The 21,346-nt window shown below is 45.1% G+C and overlaps 1 protein-coding gene across 1 annotated transcript; it reads left to right on the top strand.

The window, feature by feature from the left end:
• Positions 1 to 19,109: 19,109 nt before the first annotated feature.
• Positions 19,110 to 20,706, top strand: LOC120920077 (olfactory receptor-like protein OLF3). The gene has a single exon (XM_040331990.1). It carries the CDS (start codon positions 19,771 to 19,773, stop codon positions 20,704 to 20,706), a length of 936 nt encoding a protein of 311 aa, XP_040187924.1. The 5' UTR covers positions 19,110 to 19,770.
• Positions 20,707 to 21,346: the final 640 nt, after the last annotated feature.

Genomic DNA, 21,346 nt, shown 5'->3' with positions numbered 1-21,346 from the left:
TTCAAAAGGTTGGGCACCCCTGCCATAAGCAATGTCCCAGGTCAGGTAAACCTTAATACTGGTAAACCACAGGATTAACAGTAGTAATAAGTACAAGGATCTCTCGCCCTTTCTTTCTCTCTCTGGTTTGTACTCACAGTATCCCTGGGGGATAAGGAGACAGGCTTCTCTTCAGTGAGCCTTCAGACCAGATCTTGGTCTAGAAACTTACAGCAGAATAGGCCCTTTAGCTAAGCAAAGCTGGGACCTTAATGAGACTGGCAGCATCTGCAGCTGGATTGCCAGGCAGGGCTGGCAGCCCTTCTAGCTAGGAACCTCCCCTCCTGTGGAAGAATCCTGCTCTCTGAGGCTCTAAACTATTTATGCACCTCCAAACCACCATCTGGGCACACTTCCCCAGGGATTGGCTGGAGCTACATGAATATTTAGGCTGCTTATTATTATTTGACTCATCCACCAACTATATTCTAGAAATCTCCAGAAGACAGGAGGAAGCAATCAAACTGGCATCCTGAAGATCCCAGAGCTGCCTAAAGCAATCGCATGCTGCTCTGCTGATTACAGGAGAGCCACAGAACTAAATTTGCCTACTCTTACTAGCAGCCTATCTAGGAGAGTGCTACATACATATAAATGGTGAACCCTAAGGGAAAGGGCTTTGTATCTTCACTTTCTGTTGTATTTTATCACGTGTTGCCATAATGCATCAATGTGAAGAAAGCCTATATAGTACTAGTACTTCAAATTAATATGAAGTAACTGCTGCAATATACAAGGCTAATAAATCTAAACTATTCTCCCGAAAGGTGTTAATGGATTCCCTCTATCTATTGTATACATGGATTGAGTTGTCTACACCTATAACTAGCTAGTCTACTAGAGTATGCTAGGCCTAATGATATAATGTTAGCTATGAAGACAGATGCATTTGCTTATAAACAAGTTATGTTTATTTCCTTTAAAAATAGGAATGTCATACTAACAACAGATATCTATAAAGCCTATAACAATAATGTTAATAATGAAAGATACTTTTCCCCTCCTCTAGGTAAGCCTTGCTGGCTGAGCTCCAGCTGGAAAAGGAGTAGGCCTCTGTAGGCCACATGTCTTAGCCCCAAAATGGCAGTTAGAGCAACGTCCCAAGATGACAAAGAGACAACCACATGGCAGGCTTGCATTGAAGAGGGAGAGAATTCTCTGCATCAATCCTTTTTACAAAACTCACTCATTCAACCCCCCTTGCCAGTCTCATTTGCTTTGTACCCATCTGTATTCACATGACAATCCTAGCACACCAGGTGGGCTGGAAATAAGCCCTGCCGCTATGCAGAGTGTGATGTGTTCCAAAGCTTTGAATGTCATTACAACTTGGGGTCATCTGGTTGTATGAATTAGGAAGTGAAATTCCAGATTTATTCATGCTGCTTACCCAGTGGGAATGGTAGTTTATGCAGATAAAAAGAAAAAAAAAGCCTCCACATGGCATAGATCAAAAATGATAGGATTTATTTGTAAAAAAAAGTACTGACATCAAAGCAGATGCGTACATTAAAAGTGATCACATAAACATGTAAAAAAGGGCGCAATGGATAGAGCTTCAGCAAGCTTTAAGCTGACGCGTTTCGTCCAAACGGACTTCAAATGGGGCACATGCTCGTTTGCTATCACCAACCAATTATGGGAGCACTGCATGTGGGGCACGTCACACTCATCGCCATATAGCTGGCTATATGCAACTCATGTCTCGCTTTCATTAGCCAATTGTGGAAATGCCACCTAGGTGACGTGTCAAGCACGCAACAAGAGCACTGCACGCAAGACATGTCACATGTGTATCAAGCTCCTCTATAAATGACAGGGATCATTCTTTAACATCTTCCAATGCCGATTAACGATATCTTTTATTTGTTTGTGCTGTATGGAAAAAGAAGTAGCAAAAGACCACCTATATTTAGAGTCAAAGACCCACTTCGGTTGATCTAACAAGCAATGTATTCCTATTCATCAGCGACACTTTTTTAATCTCATCATCTTTCCTTGAAGGAAGATACCCCTTCTCAATGAATCTTGCTTTAAGAATCATGGCCTGATGGTTAAAGTTGGATAAATCAGTTTAATTACATCTAATACGCAGCAATTGGCTGCGTGGTATCGACTTCAACCATGATTCATGGTGACAACTATCAACTGAAATGTAACCCTTTCGGTCTATAGGTTTGAAAAAAGGTTTGAAAAAAGTTTAGGGTACCAATTGGTGGTTTACAATTATGATTTCCAAATCAAGAAAATGTATATTGGAGAAGCTGGCTTCATAGGACAATTGGATACCTCTATTGTTGCAATTCAAGGTGGTCATTATAAGGACACCCAGAGTATGAAAGGGGTTATAGTCGTTTAGGACATTCCATTCCCGAACACAAAGGCAGCTACCAAACACTCCAACCAGCCGAACAAGAGACCTATACAAATAATTCTTCCGCCAAGCACGAGACGAGGCTCTGTGTTGAGGGTCAAACAGGAATGAGTTTATTGAAAAGAATACAAGTCTTATATACAGTAAAAAGAGGAGATTCATGCCTCCTGCTCATATTACTCTGAAAATACACCGGTGACCAGAAACCTAATTAACATGAGCTAATTAACTAATCCCTTTAAGCAGCCTGGTCAAGGGGGCGTGGCTTGCGCGTGGACATGATGGAAGCCTGAGCAGACAGCTCTGACTTGAATCAGGGGCAAAACGATCGATATACCAATCATCCAGACGCCAAAACTATATACCCTGAGAGGGCAGACCACACCCGATGCAGTCCCGCAAGCGGAACAAAGAAAATCGCCCTAAAAAGCTTACTGACACATCTGTTATGTCAGCCACAGGGGAGGATCAGCTTCAAAATGGCCCCCGCAGCTCTGAGGTAAATTCAACCTCCTCATACACTGATCTCCCAGATGAGAATCTGGACTCCTGGGACTGTGAAAATCACACAGTTAACGCAGAGATCTCTCCTTTACACAGTCCATCTTCTCAGAGCCCAGCTAAAGGTAAGGTGAGATATGATTATACTGACCAGGCCTCAGTCAGTGACATGGCGTTGCTATGCCAACATCAAGTAGGCCTCAAAATGGTGTCGCCTATTGCCAACTATCCTACTTCAGGACAACCGGTCCTTGACACAACCATGAAGGACATGCTTCTGTCTCTTCAATCTTCTCTCATGGTGAATATTTCAACTATGTTTAATAGCTTTACTGTTGAAATGAAAGGCTTAGGTGAGAGAGTTTATCATATGGAAAATAAAATGGAAGAACAAGCTCATACTGTGAATGACTTGGTGGATGCGTATAGAGAGCAAATGGAAGATGCAGATTGGATGCGCGCAAAAATCGCAGATTTGAAGGATCGATCAAGAAGGGAAAATCTTAAACTGAGGGGGGTACCCAAATCGATCACTCAGGCAGAATTACAAAAATTTGCGGGTGACATGATAGCGACTTTACTGCCAGACATATCCCCTATTGAAAGAATGATAGATCGCATACATCGCATCCCTAAGCCTAAACACCTAGAAGCATCCATCCCACGTGACGTTCTTATGAAGATCCATTTTTTTCCCACTAAAGAGAAGTTATTGGCTAAAGGTAGATCACAACCGGAGCTTCCTGCACCTTATAATGAGATCCGTATATACACAGACCTGTCACAATACACTTTAAATTTGAGGAGACAGCTAAAATCTACCACAAAAGCCTTGAACAACCATAAAATTCCGTACAAGTGGAGACATCCGGCCACACTGCTGATAACCTATAATGGGACTACCACCACTATCTCTAAACCTTTGGACGGACTACGACTACTCCACTCATGGGGCATCATCCCTGAAATTTCTGCTGAAGAAAGAAAGGCTTTGGAAGGAGCCCGCCTAGGGAAAGGAAAACACACAGGATATCATAACCCCTCTGCAAAGTGACACAATGGAAAATTTATTTATTATACCTGTTATTTTACATTGCAACAACATCCCCTGGATACTTGTCTTGCACACTTTTACTGTTTGAACATTACCCACCATTTCTGTCGGTTTGATTTTTACACCCGACATTTGTTTTTTGTTTTGTTGTTTTTTTTCACTGCATATGTTATTGCATTGCTCATCTTCCCACGGATGTGGGAAGTATTTTTATTTTTTCTGGTAAACATAAGTTGCTATAGGAAAGCAACATTTTTTTTTTGTTGTTTGTTTTGCTTTAAGCAACTTTCTGCTACATATTTTGTCTTTGTTTTTCTTTTTCTTTTTCCTTTTGCTTTGTTCCACTTCCTTCCTTATTTGTTTTTTCTTTATATGCAGAGGTGATATTATATAAGTAAATATTTTCTTCATAAACCTCCAATCTCCAGAGTTTACCAACATATAATTACCTTTTTCTCTACAACTTCTTTTCTTGGAAGTGAGTATTTTCACATTTTACAATACAAGTTATTCAATTAATCCTTGTAATGTCTATTAATTTTCTAACGTTAAATGTAAAAGGGTTAAACCACCTGGCCAAAAGAAATTCACTGTGGAAAACTGCTATCTCCCACAACAGTGATGTACTTTGCGTACAAGAGTCACACTTTATTCATGGAGCAGCTCCTCAATGTTGTCATAAATCTTTTCCACACATTTTTAAGGCTGACTTTTCCAAAAAGGGGAGTCTTCATTGCTATCCGTGACACTCTATCTTTTCAGCTACTGTCTTGCACCACTGACCCTGGTGGTATATTTATTATTTTGGTTTGTATGTTGGACAATGTCCTCTATACTATTGCTAATATCTATGCACCAAACCACGGTCAAATGAAATTTCTTAAATCTTTACTTAAACAAATTTAAGTGGTTAATAAGCCCTGCTGCAAAGTATTGCATCAAAAATTGTTATTACACACCCCTGTTAAACAGGGGCAGAAAAATTGGGCCTTAGGCACAACACTGCAACCCCTCACAGATACTGTAATTGGAGCGCAATAAAGAGCCACATGCAAAGTCTTGCATCAAAAAATGTTATTATACGCCCCTGTTAAACAGGGGCAGAAAAATTGGGCCTTAGGCACTGGTGGCGGTGCCACAACACTGCAACCCCTCACAGATAATGTCATTGGAGCGCAGCAAAGAGCCACATGCAAAGAATTGCATCAAAAATGGTTATTATACGCCCCTGGTAAACAGGGGCAGAAAAATTGGGCCTTAGGCAATGGTGGCGGTGGACAGAACCAACAATGTTCTTACTAGCTATTAGCAAGATCATTGAGGAGGAAAAGGATATTGAGTCAGCAGCATAACAAGACAGTCACTCAGCATCAGCATAGGCAGTCTCCAAGGGATCTGACATTTCCCAATAATTATTCAGTTACATCAGCATCAGGTGCTTTGTAGCTGATCCAAGCCTGATTCATTTTTAGGAAGGTCAGTCGATCGATGGAGTCGGTGGAGAGGCGCACCCTGTGATCGGTCACAAAGCCTCCAGCAGCACTGAATGTGCATTCTGAAAGAACGCTGGATGCAGGCCAAGCCAGTAGCTCAATTGCATACTGTGCAAGCACTGGCCAGTGATCCATCCTCAAGACCCAGTAAGCCAGAGGATTTTCGGTGGGGAAGGTGTCCAAGTCTGATCTTGCCCCTAGGTATTCACGCACCATGTAAACCAGACGCTGGCGATGGTTGCTGGAACCGGCGGTCATACCTTGGGGCTGCGGAACAAAAAAAAAATTGTCTGAACGCATCGGTCAGACGGCCACCTTCTCCACCTCTCTTTCTGTGACTCACTGAAGCCTCAGCAGCACGTTGTCCAGGACCAGGATTTGGTAATTCCCCAGGTTCTGGGAACGCGTTGCACAGACCTTTCTGCAAGGCCTCCCGAAGATGTTTCATCTTCTGCTCCCTCTGCGACGGCAAGATAAGCTCTGCAACCTTACTCTTGTAACGTGGATCAAGGAGAGTTGCCAGCCAGTAATGATCCCTCTCCTTGATACCATGAATACGAGGATCCTTACGCAGGCTTTGCAGGATCAGGGAAGCCATTCAGCGTAGGTTTGCTGAGGCATTCGGGGCACAGTCCTCTGGGTCACTGAGGACAACAGGATCCGCAGCCACCTCATCCCAGCCACATAAAAGTCCATGGGTTCCTTGGGACTGTAAGTGATCCCTTGAAGACTGCTGCTGCTGCTGCTGAGTGCTAGGCTCCACCTCCATGCTGCTGATACAATCATCCTCCTCCTCCTCCACCTCGCCCTCCTCCTGTGTGCTAGGTGGGCATGCAGGACCACTGTCTGGATAAAGGGGGACTTGAGAGGTAAGGAAGTCCTCCTCTTCCTCCCTCTGTTCTGCTGCAAGGGCCCTGTCCATTATTCCACTTAGCGTGTGCCCCAACATGTGAATAAGAGGGACAGTCTCACTGATGCATGCACTGTCACTGCTCACCATCCTCGTGGCCTCCTCAAATGGTGACAGGACAGTGCATGCATCCCTGATCAAGGCCCACTGGCATGGGGGAAAAAAACAAGCTCCCTTGACCCAGTTCTGCTGCCATATTGGCACAGATACTCATTGATGGCCCTCTGCTGCGTGTGCAGCCACTGCAGCATGGCCAATGTAGAGTTCCATCTGGTGGGCATGTCACAGATTAGGCGGTTCTTGGGCAGGTTGTATTCCCTTTGGAGGTCTGTCATGCACACAGACTTTCCTGGCCTGCCTCAGGACATCCTGTAAGCCCGGGTACCTGCCCAAGAACCGCTGCACAACCAAATTCAGAACATGAGCAAAACAGGGCACATGGGTCAGTTGTCCCTGTCGCAGGGCAGAGAGGAGGTTCGTGCCATTGTCGCTAACCACCATTCCTGGCTTAAGCTGGTGTGGCGTCAACCACCTCTGAGCCTGCCGCTGTAGAGCTGACAGAACCTCTGCCCCAGTGTGGCTCCTGTCTCCCAAGCACACCAGCTCTAGCACTGCATGGCATCTCTTGGCCTGCATTCCTGCGTAGCCCCTCGTAAGCCTACGGAGCACGGCTGGTTCCGAGGAAACATCAACACAGGAAGAGGCCACAGAGGAAGAAGAGGAGGGGGTGGAGGAGAGAGGTGTGTCACAACCAGTAGTAGTGTTTTGGAGGCGTGGTGGCGGAACAACCTCCAACACTACTGTACCTTGCCCTGAGTCCTTCCCAGCTGCCAGCAGAGTCACCCAATGCGCCGTGAAAGAGAGGTTACGTCCCTGTCCATGCCTGCTGGACCATGAGTCAGCGGTGATATGCACCTTACGACTGACCGCCCTGTCCAGCGAGGCATGGACATTGCCTTCCACATGGCAGTAAAGAAACGGAATCGCCTTCAGTGAGAAAAAGTGGTGTTTGGGGACTTGCCACTGAGGTACCGCACGCTCCACAAACTCACGGAAGGGGGCAGAATCTACCAACTGAAAAGACAGCAGTTGAAGTGCTAGCAATTTCGCTAAGCTAGCATTCAACCGCTGGGCATGTGGATGGCTGGGAGTGTATTTCTTTCGGCGCTGCAGCAGCTGGGGCAGGGAAATTTGTCTGGTACCATCAGTAGATTGCCCGCATGTACTACTAGGTTGTGATACACCTGTTTCTACACCTTCAGTTCTATCAGTGCAGGCTTCAGAGAGGACTGAGGGTCTCGTGGGGTTAGAGGTCCCAGCTGATGAGGGGCAAAGGGAGGTCCGCTTTGTTCTTTGGTGTGGGTCTTTCTGGTATGCTTGCCAACGAACTGCATGGCAGGTCGACATATGTCTGGTCAAGCATGTGGTGCCCAAGCGGGTGATGTTTTGGCCACGCGAGATACGCTTGAGACATATGTTGCAAATAGCAATGGTGCGATCTGATGCACATGTCTCAAAAAAAGGCCCACACCAAAGAACTTTTGCAGTTACTTTGAGACACAGCAGCGCCCTGCACAGGCGTAGCTCTGCGATGTAATGCAGTTGGTGTGCTGCCCTTAAGCTGGCCCCTGGAGGGCATCCTGCCTCGTTGGAGATGTGCCTGTGCCTCTTCCTCCTCCTCTCTCATATCAGGCACCCACATAGAGTCAGTGACCTCCTCATCCCCTCCATCCTCATGACTGTCAAAAACCTGGCAGTATGCTTCAGCTGGGGGAACATGACTGCAGAGGTGTTGCTAGGGGGGTGCGGCCCGCACTGGGTGACACCCACTAGAGGGGTGACACCATCCCGATTTAAAAAAAAATAAAAAAAAATGTTTTTTTTTTAGCTGACATGTGGGATGTGCGACTGCAGCGATGAGCGCTGCGGAATCAGAGCGCCGAGCGCCGCGGTACAAGAGGAGGGGGGTTGCGGGGTGACACCGCAGCACCATCCATCCCCTCCTCTCACAGCCACAGGCTGTTAGCGGTGCTCGGCAGTCGGCACACAGGCACAGCCCCCTCCTCTCTGTTTGTGTGTACAGAGGGGGAGGGGCCGAGGGGACCTTCTGTCCATGTGCAGTGGCGCTGTCTGCGATGATCTGAGGTACTGAATGGGAAGGGGGGGTGTTTGCACCTGGGGGGATTTCACTGAAGAGGGGGGGGTTGTACTAAGGGGGTGTTTGCACTTAGGGGGGTTTCACTAAGGGGGGTTTGCACTGGGGGGTTGTACTAAGGGGGGGAGGGTTTGCACTGGGGGTGTTTGCACTGGGGGGGTTGCACCGAGGGGGTTAGCACTGGGGGGGATTTGCACTGAGGGGGGGTTGCACAAAGGGGGGGTGTCTGCACTGAGGGGGTGTCTGCACTGAAGGGGGTCTGTGTAACATGCAGGGGTGCAGGTGGCTGTGTAATGTAAAAGGGGTGCAGTGATGCAGGGTGCTGTGTAATGTAAAAGGGTCCAGAGGTGCAGGGGGCTATGAGATGTAAAGGGGGCCAGTGATGCAAGGTGCTGTGTAATGTAAATGGGTCCAGAGGTGCAGGGTGCTGTGTAATGTAAAAGGGTCCAGAGGTGCAGGGTGCTGTGTAATGTAAAGGGGTGCAGAGGGCTGTGTAGTGTAAAAGGGTCCAGAGGTGCAGGGGGCTATGTGATGTAAAGGGGTGCAGAGGTGCAGGAGGCTGTGTAATGTAAAAGGGGTGCAGTGATGCAGGGTGCTGTGTAATGTAAAATGGTCCAGAGATGCAGGGTGCTATGAGATGTAAAGGGGTCCAGTGATGCAGGGTGCTGTGTAATGTAAAGGGGTCCAGTGATGCAGGGTGATGTGTAATGTAAAGGGGTCCAGAGGTGCAGGGTGCTGTGTAATGTAAAAGGGTCCAGAGGTGCAGGGGGCTATGTGATGTAAAGGGGTCCAGTGGTGCAATGGCTGTGTAATGTAAAGAGGTGCAGGGTGCTGTGTAATGTAAAGGGGCCCAGAGGTGCAGGGTGCTGTGTAATGTAAAAGGGTCCAGAGGTAAAGGGGGCTTTGAGATGTAAAGGGGTCCAGTGATGCAGGGTGCTGTGTAATTTTAAAGGGGTCCAGTGATGCAGGGTACTGTGTAATGTAAAGAGGTCCAGAGGTGCAGGGTGCTGTGTAATGTAAAGGGGTCCAGTGATGCAGGGTGCTGTGTAATGTAAAGGGGTCCAGAGGTGCAAGGGGCTATGTGATGTAAAGGGGTCCAGTGGTGCAGGGGGCTGTGTAATGTAAAAGGGTCCAGAGGTGCAGGGGGCTGTAAGATGTAAAGGGGTCCAATGATGCAGGGTGCTGTGTAAATTTAAAGGGGTCCAGTGATGCAGGGGGCTGTGTAATGTAAAGAGGTCCAGAGGTGCAGGGTGCTGTGTAATGTAAAGGGGTCCAGAGGTGCAGGGGGATATGTGATGTAAAGGGGTCCAGTGGTGCAGAGGGCTGTGTAATGTAAAGAGGTCCAGAGGTGCAGGGTGCTGTGTAATGTAAAGAGGTGCAGGGTGCTGTGTAATGTAAAAGGGTCCAGAGGTGAAGGGGGCTGTGAGATGTAAAGGGGTCCAGTGATACAGGGTGCTGTGTAATTTTAAAGGGGTCCAGTGATGCAGGGGCTGTGTAATGTAAAGGGGTCCAGTGATGCAGGGGGCTGTGTAATTTAAAGTGGTCCAGAGGTGCAGTTGTGGAGAGGGGTACACAGTAGTAACAAAAAGATATTGAAGGATGCAGAGGTATGCAGGGGGCACAGTGGGGTGTTTTTACATTTTAACGTGGGGGGGTGCCAGATATTGGATCCGCCCCGCGTGCCAAATGCTCTAGGTACACCCCTGCATGACTGCCAGATTGCTGTCCCTCTCGGGCACCCCCTTTCTCTGGGCTCACATTACTGCCTTCCTCTATCTGTGTTCCATCATCGGAGCCTTCAAAACGCTGCGCATCTTCATGCAGCATGTACCCAACACTGTGTTGAAACAGTTCGGGAGACTCCTCAGGAGGACATGGTTGGACTAGGGAAGAAGTGAGTGATGCCATTGTGCAGAGGGAGGAGGACGCCTTGGCAGCTGCTTCGGCAGACAAACTAAGCTCAGCCTGGGTGAGAGAGGATGAGGAGGATGAGGACGGCTTGGTCATCCACTCTACTAATTGCTCTGCATGTTGAGGCTCAACACAGCCAGCTCCCGAAAAGAAGGACGAGCGTTTCAAATGGCCACGTGCTGAAGTGGATGCACCGTGTCCACCACCAGCGTTGCCTCTAGATGCAGAGCCTGCTTGCCCTCATGACTCTCTGCCTCTCTTTGTTGTCCTTCCAGACATTGTAATGGCCTGCACAGGGCAAAATCAGTACACACACCTCGTACCTTTAGGTACAAACTGGAGAGGACAAGTGCAGTAAACTCCAAGTAGGTTAAAGTGAAAACTATACAGCACAAGTGCAGTACCAGCAACTATGTTTAGGTGCTATTAAACAGGACAAGTGCAGTAACACCAATTACATTTAGGTGCTATTAAACAGGACAAGTGCAGTAACACCGAGTACGTTTAGGTGCTAATACACAGGCAAGTGCAGTACCAGCAACTACGTTTAGGTGCTATTAAACAGGACAAGTGCAGTAACACCGAGTACGTTTAGGTGTAAACTAAACAGCACACAGGCAATACAACACTTTAGAACACTGCAACTAGCACAATCTACTGCCTGACAAATAGGAATAGCTGATCTAGCTAAGCTATACAGTGTGTAAATATATGTACAACTCCTAGGATGTATATATATCCTCTACACACTGTACATTTAACTAAACTGACTAGCCTGCCTGCTCTATCTATCTATCTATCTGGTAGAAAAGACACTGGGCCATATTCTGGTAGAAAGTAGGCGGGCGGCGCGTAAGCCATTTACACTCCGGCCCCCCACCCAAAAGGAGCAAGTGCTGTATTCCCCAAACACTTGCTCCGTAGTTTGGGGCGGCGTAGTGTAATTGGCCCGGCGTATCCCCGCGTATATCCAAGGGGGCGGCTTGTATTTAAATTAAGCGCGCCCCCGATTCAAACGAACTGCGCATGTGCCGGGCTTAAAGCCCAGTGCGCATGCTCCAGTTCTCGGTGTAAAACGTCAATGACGCCGACGTGTGCGTCATTAACGTAAAGTCGTATTCGCGGACGACTTAGTAAAACGACGTACCCGATGGGAAAACACGACGCGGACCCGACGCCATACTTAACATGGCCTACCTGGGACTGGCGTAAGGTTACCCCTCATATAGCAGGGGTAACCTTACGCCTACGCAAACGACGTTAGCGACGGTTACGCAACGCGATTTCGTTCATGAATCGGCGTATCAGGCTTATTTGCATAAACAAATGAGACCTGAACGTAAACGCCACCAAGCGGCCGGCGGAGTAATTACATTTAAGATCCGACAGTGTAAGTGACTTACACATGTCGGATCTTAAGCGTATCTATGCGAAAATGATTCTAAGAATCACTCGCATAGATACGTGGCCCAAAAAAGAGAGATACGATGGAGTATCCTGAGATACTCCATCGTAACTATACTCAGAATATGGCCCACTGTCTCTCTCTCTCTCTCTAACTGACTGACTGTTCTTTTCCTTAACAACACCGCAAGACACTACTGCAGGCGGCCTTATATAGTGTGCGGTGTGTACTAAACCCCCTGAGCCATAATTGGCCAAAGCCACCCTGGCTTTGGCCAATTATGGCTCTCTGTTTTTTGCCCGCTGTGATTGGCCAAGCATGCAGGTTCATAGTGCATGCTTGGCCAATCATCAGAGCGCAATGTCGCAGTGAATTATGGGCCATTGCGCGTCACTCGAATTTGGTGCTTACGACCCGTTTTGTTCGAATTTAGATGAACGTACGAACAGACGATGTTCGAGTCGAACATGAGTTCAACTCGAACTCGAAGCTCATCCCTAGTGCTCATCAACTGCCGCTACTGCGCCTATCAACTGCTGGCAGTGTGAATCCCCCGCCCGCCACTTTGTCAAATTGTCTCAGTGGGGCATCGGGGTCTCGGTGGCTGTGTCCTCCATGCGCCTCAATCTCTTCTCCCGCCCTCTCTTTTTGTGCTTTGCTATAATTGGACGCCTGATAGGCGGCCTCTAATTACAGCGCCTGTTGTTTCAGCCAATCATGTGATAGGTAACACTAGCCCAAGCACCTGATTGGCTGAGAGGCGGTTCAGTGTTAGTTAAGCTATAGTTAATTTGCTTTCCTAACACACAGCTGAGTGAACAGCGAACGCCCAGAATGGCGCCCGCTGTTCACCGTTTTGGATGCCTATTAGAGCCTATGACTCTAATCAGGAGCTTCCAAAAAATACCCCACCTCTGCAATTCAGGTGCCCAATGCCATGAATCTATCTATGGTGATATAGGGACGGCAGGAGAGAGGGGGCGGCACCCATGTGGACGCACCTCCACTCACTGCCTCCAGCCTTCTGCAAGCTGCACCTGCACAAAATCCTTCTTTCCTGTATTTCTGCTTTTTCCTGATAACTATCCTCCTCTATAGCCAGTGTTACCCACAGACAGTTTACCATCCCATCATACACCCTCCTCGTAGACTCATTGCTACAGACTGATTTGCAGTAAGTTTCAGCTGCTGGAACTTCACTGGCTCTTGCAGCTCCCTGTCTGGTCCCCAACCTCTATTTTTATGTCATTATCTTCCTCATCCTCTACAACTGAAATGAAGGATTCTAATCTGCAGCCTGTATTTTTTTAAACTTCATAGAAAATGGAAAAAAAAGTGGATAAACAAAACACAATTCACAGTAATTGGAAACCTCCCACTGTCAGAATACAATAGTACAGCAGCAGAAAGGGATTCCCATCAACAAAGACTGTGAGAATTGAGCAAGAAAATTGCAAAATGTATGGTCTGCCCAACTCTCCATATAAAACTGGCTGCTGAGACCCACCCTTTTATATAGCGAGGGTCTGGCTTATCCAAAAGCCCCCATGTTGACCCTTCTAAGCAAAAAATGCAGCTTTTATGGAAATGCTCACCTCTTTGCCAGTGCTGACCACCTAAAATGCGCTCCTCCAGTGTTCCAACATTGGTCCTTTTCTGGGGGTTGAACGATGCTTCAGATTTTTTTGTCTACAACTTGTATTCTGTCATAGTGGTCACCATTGCTAGGGTGAGTGGAGATGATTTCTATAGGTGTGCATTATTGGATGTCTGAACTGTGGTTACCAGTGTTCAGGGGGTACAACAATGATGGGAATATAGTTAATTTGCCACTGATGGGGTTTCATAAAATTGTTATCATGGAGTTAATAGTTAAACCCCTGATCACAGATCTACACTTTAGATGTGAGAATATGCCGATTTAGTTTGACAAACCCTCCCTGTCTACCTGTATGTCAAATATAGATCCAGCATGTACTACTGATTTTTTTCTCAATGTATTTCCTACATTTCATCTATAGTGTTTTGCATTTGTTGTCATAATACTTACAGTAGATCTTCCACTTTCATATAGTGTATTCGATTAAAAAAAAAAAAATTATTGGATGTTTTTCTTTTTTTTTTCAAAATTGTCAGTAGTTCTTTGTTTCTAGCGCCAAAAAAATTACATGCATTAGTGATCAAATACCACCAAAAGAAATCTCTATTTGTGGGGAAAAAAGGACATACATTTTATTTGGGAACAGTGTCGCACGACCACACAATTGTCAGTTAAAGTAATGCAGTGCCGTATTGCAAAGAAATGGTCTGGCCAGGAAGGGGGTAAACTTTGGCTAGGTGGTTTAGTAGATGAAAAGTACTGTATAATGTTGGCTGACCTTATTTTCTAACATCAGACACTGGCCTGAGAGGGGGGGGGGGGGTGTACGTTAACACTTATCATTAAAAAAGAAACAATAGGAAAAGTTATATATATATACCAATTTCGAATAATTATAACGCACAGTTTTTACAATTTTCTTTTTATTAAACTCTCCCCCCATACTGTAATATCCACATCTCCCCCATACTGTAATATCCACATCTCCCCCCATACTGTAATATCCACATCTCCCCCCATACTGTAATGTCCACATCTCCCCCCATACTGTAATATCCACATCTCCCCCCATACTGTAATGTCCACATCTCCCCACATACCGTAATGTCCATATCTCGCCCCAGACTGTAATGTCCACATCTCCCTGCTCGCGCCGCTACTAGGCCGCCGCCGGGTGTACCAAGATGGCTGCAGCTCCGGAACTAGGCCAAAGCCGCAGCCTTTCCTATGGGCGAGACCGCGAAGCTCAATCCGTGGATCGTCCCGATCAGAATTATTTTGATCGATCAAAGAAATTAACGGTTAATCAAGGAATTGATCGTTAATTCCGCAGCCCTAATATAGATATATGTTGTTGAGGTTTTTCCATCTTGGAATCCCAATGCATTTCAGAAGGTTTTTCTAAGATGGGTATCACTGTATTCTCTTTCCTTCTCTATTTCATATTATCTCTCATTTTTTTACTTTAATAACAGTTTATAATGTTATTATTATTTTTAGTCGATAAAATATTTATTATTTTTCTCTCATTTATTTTAATTTAGAAGATTTAAAATATTGACCTTTCCATTTTCAGGCTTTCATGAATTAGTTCTTATTTTTATGTCATGTTTATGTTTTCTTTTTAAAATAGTATAAGCTCTATAGATTTTAAAATTAGGAGTTGATTATGGATCTTTAGAGGGATAGTCTCTCTAGTCTAAATAATTGTGTAAGGACTATTTTACTGACGCCACCTTCCTCAGGGAAAAACCATGATGATAATGTAGATTTTAAGGCCATACACATCAGTGTCTCAGTTTGCTCCATCCTGAAGGAGTCATTACCAGCAATTCACTTAACAATAAGAGATAATTTAATGGGTTAGGCAACACAACACTCTAAAAGCCACAATGTAGATATTATTACACTGCTGTATTAAACTGTTTATTTTGAAATTTATATTTTAGAATAAAATTTATATTTTTATCTACAGTGCGATATAAGCTTATGGTAAGTTTAGATGTAATACCTTTATTTGGTCCTTTTGTAAGTCAGCTCCTAATTTTTTATTTTATTTACCGGTATATATGCATTACTTATATATTACATGCAAGCTTTTTAAAAAGTGCATTTTTTTCTGACTCTAACATTTAAACTGACAAAAATTTCAAATTTACCTTTCAGGAAACCTCAGCTAATATGTTCTGTTTGTAATCAGGTTGTCCAAAAATTCTCATTCACATGTTGCTGTAATTGTTCTACTGTTTTTCCAAAAGTCTAAAAGCAGAAATTTCCCCTGAGGCCCCGTACACACGACAGAGGAACTCGACGTGCTTGGCACGTCGAGTTCCTCGTCTCGTTTTGGGATGAAGCCGCCGAGGAGCTCGGCGGGCCGCCTTCTCCTATAGAACAACGCGGCCAACGAGAAAATAGAGAACATGTTCTCTATTTTCTCGTCGAGCTCCTCGGCGGCTCCATCGAGCCAAAACTGTACAGACGACAGAGATTCTCGGCAGAATCCGGGTTTTGACCGAGTTTCTCGGCGAATTCTGCCGAGAATCTCTGTCGTGTGTACGAGGCCTTAGCCCTTTTTTTGATAATCTTCAGCAAGAATATGGGAAATGTTTATCACAATAACATTTGCTTTACCATTAAAAATAATATGTTACCCCCAACAACATTTCAAATTCGTGATACTGCGTTTCCACAAAAATTAGACCTACCCCTAAAATAAGACCAAGCGTTATATTTCACGAGGGCTGCATTATAAACCCTACCCCGAAAATAAGCCATAGCTTAAAATGCTTGTATAATCCTATAATCCACTATAATACAGTAGTACACAATGTACAATGTGTGTGTTTCTGTAATATAAATGCGGAGAAGAGAGCTCCGGTAGGTCACAGAAGTGCAGAGCAGTGCTATAAGCGAAGGTCTTTGGAACAATTATATAACAGAAACACACGCATTGTACAATATATACTCCTGTAATAGAGTGGATTATATGATTTTACAAGCATATTACCTCAGTTCACACTGGGGTTTTTCTGATAGGCAGGGAAGGAGAGGGGGAGAGAAGACATTACATGTTAAAAACCTACCCCGGAAATAAGCCCTAATGTGGCTTTTGTTGCCAAAATTAATATAAGACCCGGGCTTATTTTCGGGGAAACACGGTATGTGCCTGTACTTTGTTCTCTTTGCATTGCTTTCTTTATGTGAAATTTCTGGTGTTCCTGCCATTCACCCTGCTTTTTAAATAAAAACGGACCAAACTAGGTCAGTTTTCTGGTTGTGCTGGGAACTGAAAGACAAAACCAGAGAAAATTACCAGCACAACTGAATTAACCTGTCAAACAGTATACCTTAAAAACAGGGGTTTAGTTAGCACACATTTGCAAATGCATGTGTAAGCTTCAACACCTCTTTACGGCACCCCGTATAACTTGCAGTCCTAACCTTTTTACATTTATGAGAGTCTCCACAGTGGTTGCACATGCATTCTCAAGGATAGGTAAGCTGCAGGTGGGCCTGGAGGTAGCCCAATCCTCCTTAAAGGCACAGGGACATATTGGAGATCCAGCACATAGCACAATGGCAGCAAAGGTGCCCAGTGTGTCCTCGGACCAAATTTACACCAGTAACAAACGGATGGCCCTTGCCCTCACCTATAACTGGCCTTCACAGCAAGGAGCACATGGAAGGGCAACGCATGAAAGTCAAAACCAGCGAAAATTCCCAGCTCAATTCACCAACCAGCTTGCTTACCAACCAAATTAACCTGTCCAACAGTATGAGCTGGGAATTTTCTCTGGTTTTGTCTTTCATACGTTGCCCTTCCATGTGCTCCTTGCTGTGAAGGCCAGTTATAGGTGGGGACAGGGGGCATCTGTTTGTTACTGGTAACTGAGCCTGCTCTCCTCCAAATCATTAGACTTCTGCTGACACCCCCCATGCAAGCAAATCACTTGGAAGGCCACCGGTCTGCTGCTGTTCCTCCTCACCTAGCTCTCTGAGAACAGAGGGAACAGACGGTATACAGTATGTCGAAAAAGGGGGGGGGAATTATTTATATGTTTTTTTACATGTATACAAAAATGTTTTACCTTTTGTTTCTTATACCTTGGGAATTACAGTATACTTATGAGCCTGAATATACAGTAAGCATGCTTACATTGAGCCAGTAAAAAAGGGGTATTTTGGTCTCCCATTAAAAAAAGAAAGAAAATAAAACCAAGTTTTGCAGCGCATAATTATTTGTGTATCTGCACTCATAGTTTTCCCTTACACCTCTGCAAAGTCCAACAAATACCTGCTGATCCTGCCAGTTAACCACTTAAGACCCAGACCATTATGCAGGTAAAGGACCTGGCCAGTTTATGCGATTCGGCACTGCGTCACTTTAACTGACAACTGCGCGGTCGTGCGAAATTGGCATCCTCTTTTTCCCACAAATAGAGATTTCTTTTGGTGGTATTTGATCACCTCTGCGGTTTTTGTTTTTTTGCGCTATAAACAAAAATAGATATAATAAATATCCCCCAAAAATATATAAAAAAATAAATTTCCTCAGTTTAGGCTCTTCTACATATTTTTGGTAAAAAATAAATGGCAATAAGCATTTATTGATTGGTTTGCGCAAAAGTTATAGCGTTTACAAAATAGGCGATAGTTTTATGGCATTTCTATTAATATATTTTTTTTTAACTAGTAATGGCAGCGATCAGCGATTTTTTTTGTGACTGTGACATTACAGCGGACACATCGGACACTTTTGACACATTTTTGGGACCATTGTCATTTTCACAGCAAAAAGTGCTATAAAAATGCACGGATTACTGTGAAAATGACAATGGCAGTGAAGGGGTTAACCACTAGGGGGGCTAAGGGGTTAAGTGTGCCCTAAGGGAGCGATTCTTACTGTAGGGGGGCGTAGCTGTAGGTGTGATGTCACTGATCGTCATTCCCTATATCAGGGAACAGACGATCAGTGACACTGCCACACAGAAGAACGGGGAAGGTGTGTTTACACACACCTCTCCCCGTTCTTCAGCTCCTGTGACCCGATCACGGGACACTGGCGGCGATCGGGTCTGCAGGTCCCGCGGGTGCAGTCACAGAGCTTCGGACCGGGTCCTGCCAGTGCCGACCCACGGCTGGGCTCTTAAAGGCGACGTGCCTGTGCCCAGCCGTGCCATTCTGCCGACATATATCGGCAATAGGCGTTCCTTAAGTGGTTAAGCCCACCTAAAACAGTTTCTCACAATGGTGTGGCAATGATGTTGCACTGCTTCTAAATTCAGAGCAGTGTGGCCATTCTCATACAATATCGGCTGTAACTACTTGAAGCGGCTAACTTTGAGATCTGGGATATGAACTTTTAGAGTTTTTCCTACAAGTTTTCCTTGTAGTGGAAACAGCAAAGGAGGAAAATCCATTTTTTGTTCAGCCATTACCCATCCACATATTTGAGGTGGATGGGGGAATCCTCCCTGCTAAGTCTTTGCATTCTGACAGTGGGACTCCCCCCACCATAAGAATATACTGATCAGAACTACGGACCGTTGGCTGCATCTGCTGATCAAATTATTTTATTCTGGCAGGATTGTTTTAACAGGAGTTGGTCCAACAAGAGGCTTCTGTTGAACAGAGAGGCCTACACAAGGATTGAAAGTTGGCAACTCCCATCTGAACCAGGTAAATTTCCATCCATGCCTGGCCAGCTTTTAGCATTCGTCAAGTATTGTGCTCAACTAAGTACTACTCACAAGTTCTCTTAAGGGCTAAGGAGCATAAACATATCCAACCACCGGTAAACTCTTGTTGTATTGAGCAGTCTTCCTAGCATCATACCTTGCCCAATTTCTAAAACTATCTGTCCTCCAGGATCCTCTACCCTTCTGACTGAGGGTGGGGCAGCACCAGAGATTCAACTGTACCTCACAAAACCTGATTCTGGATCAACCTAAAATTTCACCGCGTCAGGGCCCTTTAATGACAGAGGAAAAAGCTATTTCTAGCCTTCATGGATCCCAATATGGCTACTAGAATTATGTCAAAACTAGACAGGCTCTCCCAAGATGGTGTTTGGAGCCCATTTCAGAGGTGTCCTAGGTTTAGCTTTCTGTAGTGCTAAAGAAACGCAGCGGTCATGTCACTACTCTGTTTACACAAGAAGAAAAATTGATCATAGCGCAGCTGACCTGACAAAGCAATACCAATCCTCCTCAAGTACAGAAGTGGCCACCCCTATTCACCTATTCCTCCTGGCAGATCCCAGGCTTGCTGACATATCACTGTTCATCCTTTTTTTATACAGGTCAAAATTTTTAAGTATTTGAATATTATGGATTACATGAATCATACTTCTCCTCTTCAGTTTATCCTTATTGGACTGTCCACAAATAATTATCTACAGAGTGTATATTTTATTCTATTTTTAATAATGTACATAGCCACAGTTGTAGGTAATGCCCTTATCATCATAGTGGTCAGAGTTGACAGCAGACTTCATACCCCAATGTACTTTTTCCTTAGTAACCTTTCATTCATTGACCTCTGCTTTTCTTCCACCATTGTGCCAAAACTCTTAGTCATTACCTTAACCAAAGACAAGAGTATTTCTTTTCTAGGCTGCGCAACCCAAATGTATTTCCACTTGGGTTTAGGAGGAACTGAATGTGTCATTTTGTCCATCATGGCTTTTGATAGGTATGTGGCCATCTGCAATCCATTACGGTACAGCACTATAATGACCAAGCAGATCTGTGCTCAACTGGCAGTTGGCACATGGTGCGCCAATTTTCTGAACTCCATCTCTTATGCTTTCTTTACTTTCCAGCTGCCATACTGTCGGTCAAATCATGTTGACCACTACTTTTGTGAAATGCCCCCTCTCTTCCGGTTGTCTTGCAAAGATACTTTAATGAACGAAATAGCTGTATATGTTTCCGGGGGACTTGTTGCCATTTGTGCTTTTGCTCTGACGCTTATGTCTTATGGTCAAATTATTTCCACCGTCCTGAAGATTCAGTCCACTGAAGGAAGACACAAAGCTTTCTCTACTTGTGCCTCGCACCTTGCTGTAGTTTGCCTATACTATGGGGCCATTTCCTTCATGTACATGAGACCTCGAAACAGCTACTCACCAAACAAAGACAGGGCAGTGTCAATACTCTATACAGTAGTGACTCCAATGGTGAACCCCATAATTTATAGCATAAGGAACAAGGAGGTCAAAGGAAGTTTGAAAAGAATGATCCTAACAAAAATAAAGTCTTAGGCCCAGATTCTCAAAGGAGTTACGCCGGCGTATCTCCAGATACATCGTCGTAACTCTGAGTGTGAAGCGTCGTATCTATGCGCCTGATTCTTAGAATGAGTTACGCATAGATTTGTCTTAGATTCGACCGGCGTAAGTCTCTTACGCCGTCGTATCTAAGTTGCATATTTACGCTTGCCACTAGGTGGCGCTTCCGTCGATTTACGCGTCAAATATGGTAATGAGCTAGATACGCCAATTCTCAAATGTACGTGCGCCCGGCGCATTTTTTAGGTTGTTTACGTAAGACTTTTTTGGGCGTAAAGTTACCCCTGCTCTATGAGGCGTAAATGAGGCATACCAATGTTATTTATGGATGTCGGAACAGCGTAGAATTTTTCACGTTTTACGTCGTTTGCGTAAGTCTTCCGTGAATGGGACTGTGCGTAAGTTACGTTCACGTCGAAAGCATAGAGTCTTTGCGGCGTAATTTGGACCATGTGCACTGGGATACGTCCACGGACGGCGCATGCGCCGTTCGTTAAAAGCGTCAATTACGTGGGGTCACGATTATTTTCCATAAAACACGCCCACCACTTCCACATTTGAATTAGGTGGGCTTACGCCGGCCCAGTTACACTACGCCGGCGTAACTTAAAGC

Source organism: Rana temporaria, chromosome 13, assembly GCF_905171775.1.
Source record: "Rana temporaria chromosome 13, aRanTem1.1, whole genome shotgun sequence".
NCBI lineage: Eukaryota > Metazoa > Chordata > Amphibia > Anura > Ranidae > Rana > Rana temporaria.
The sequence above is the reverse complement of the archived record's forward strand: the minus strand, read 5'-3'. Positions and strand labels throughout refer to the sequence as shown.

What these genes read in the sequence shown, in the direction of transcription:
- LOC120920077 (XM_040331990.1), top strand. Translation starts at nt 19,771, where the DNA reads ATGGATTACATGAATCATACTTCTCCTCTTCAGTTTATCCTTATTGGA.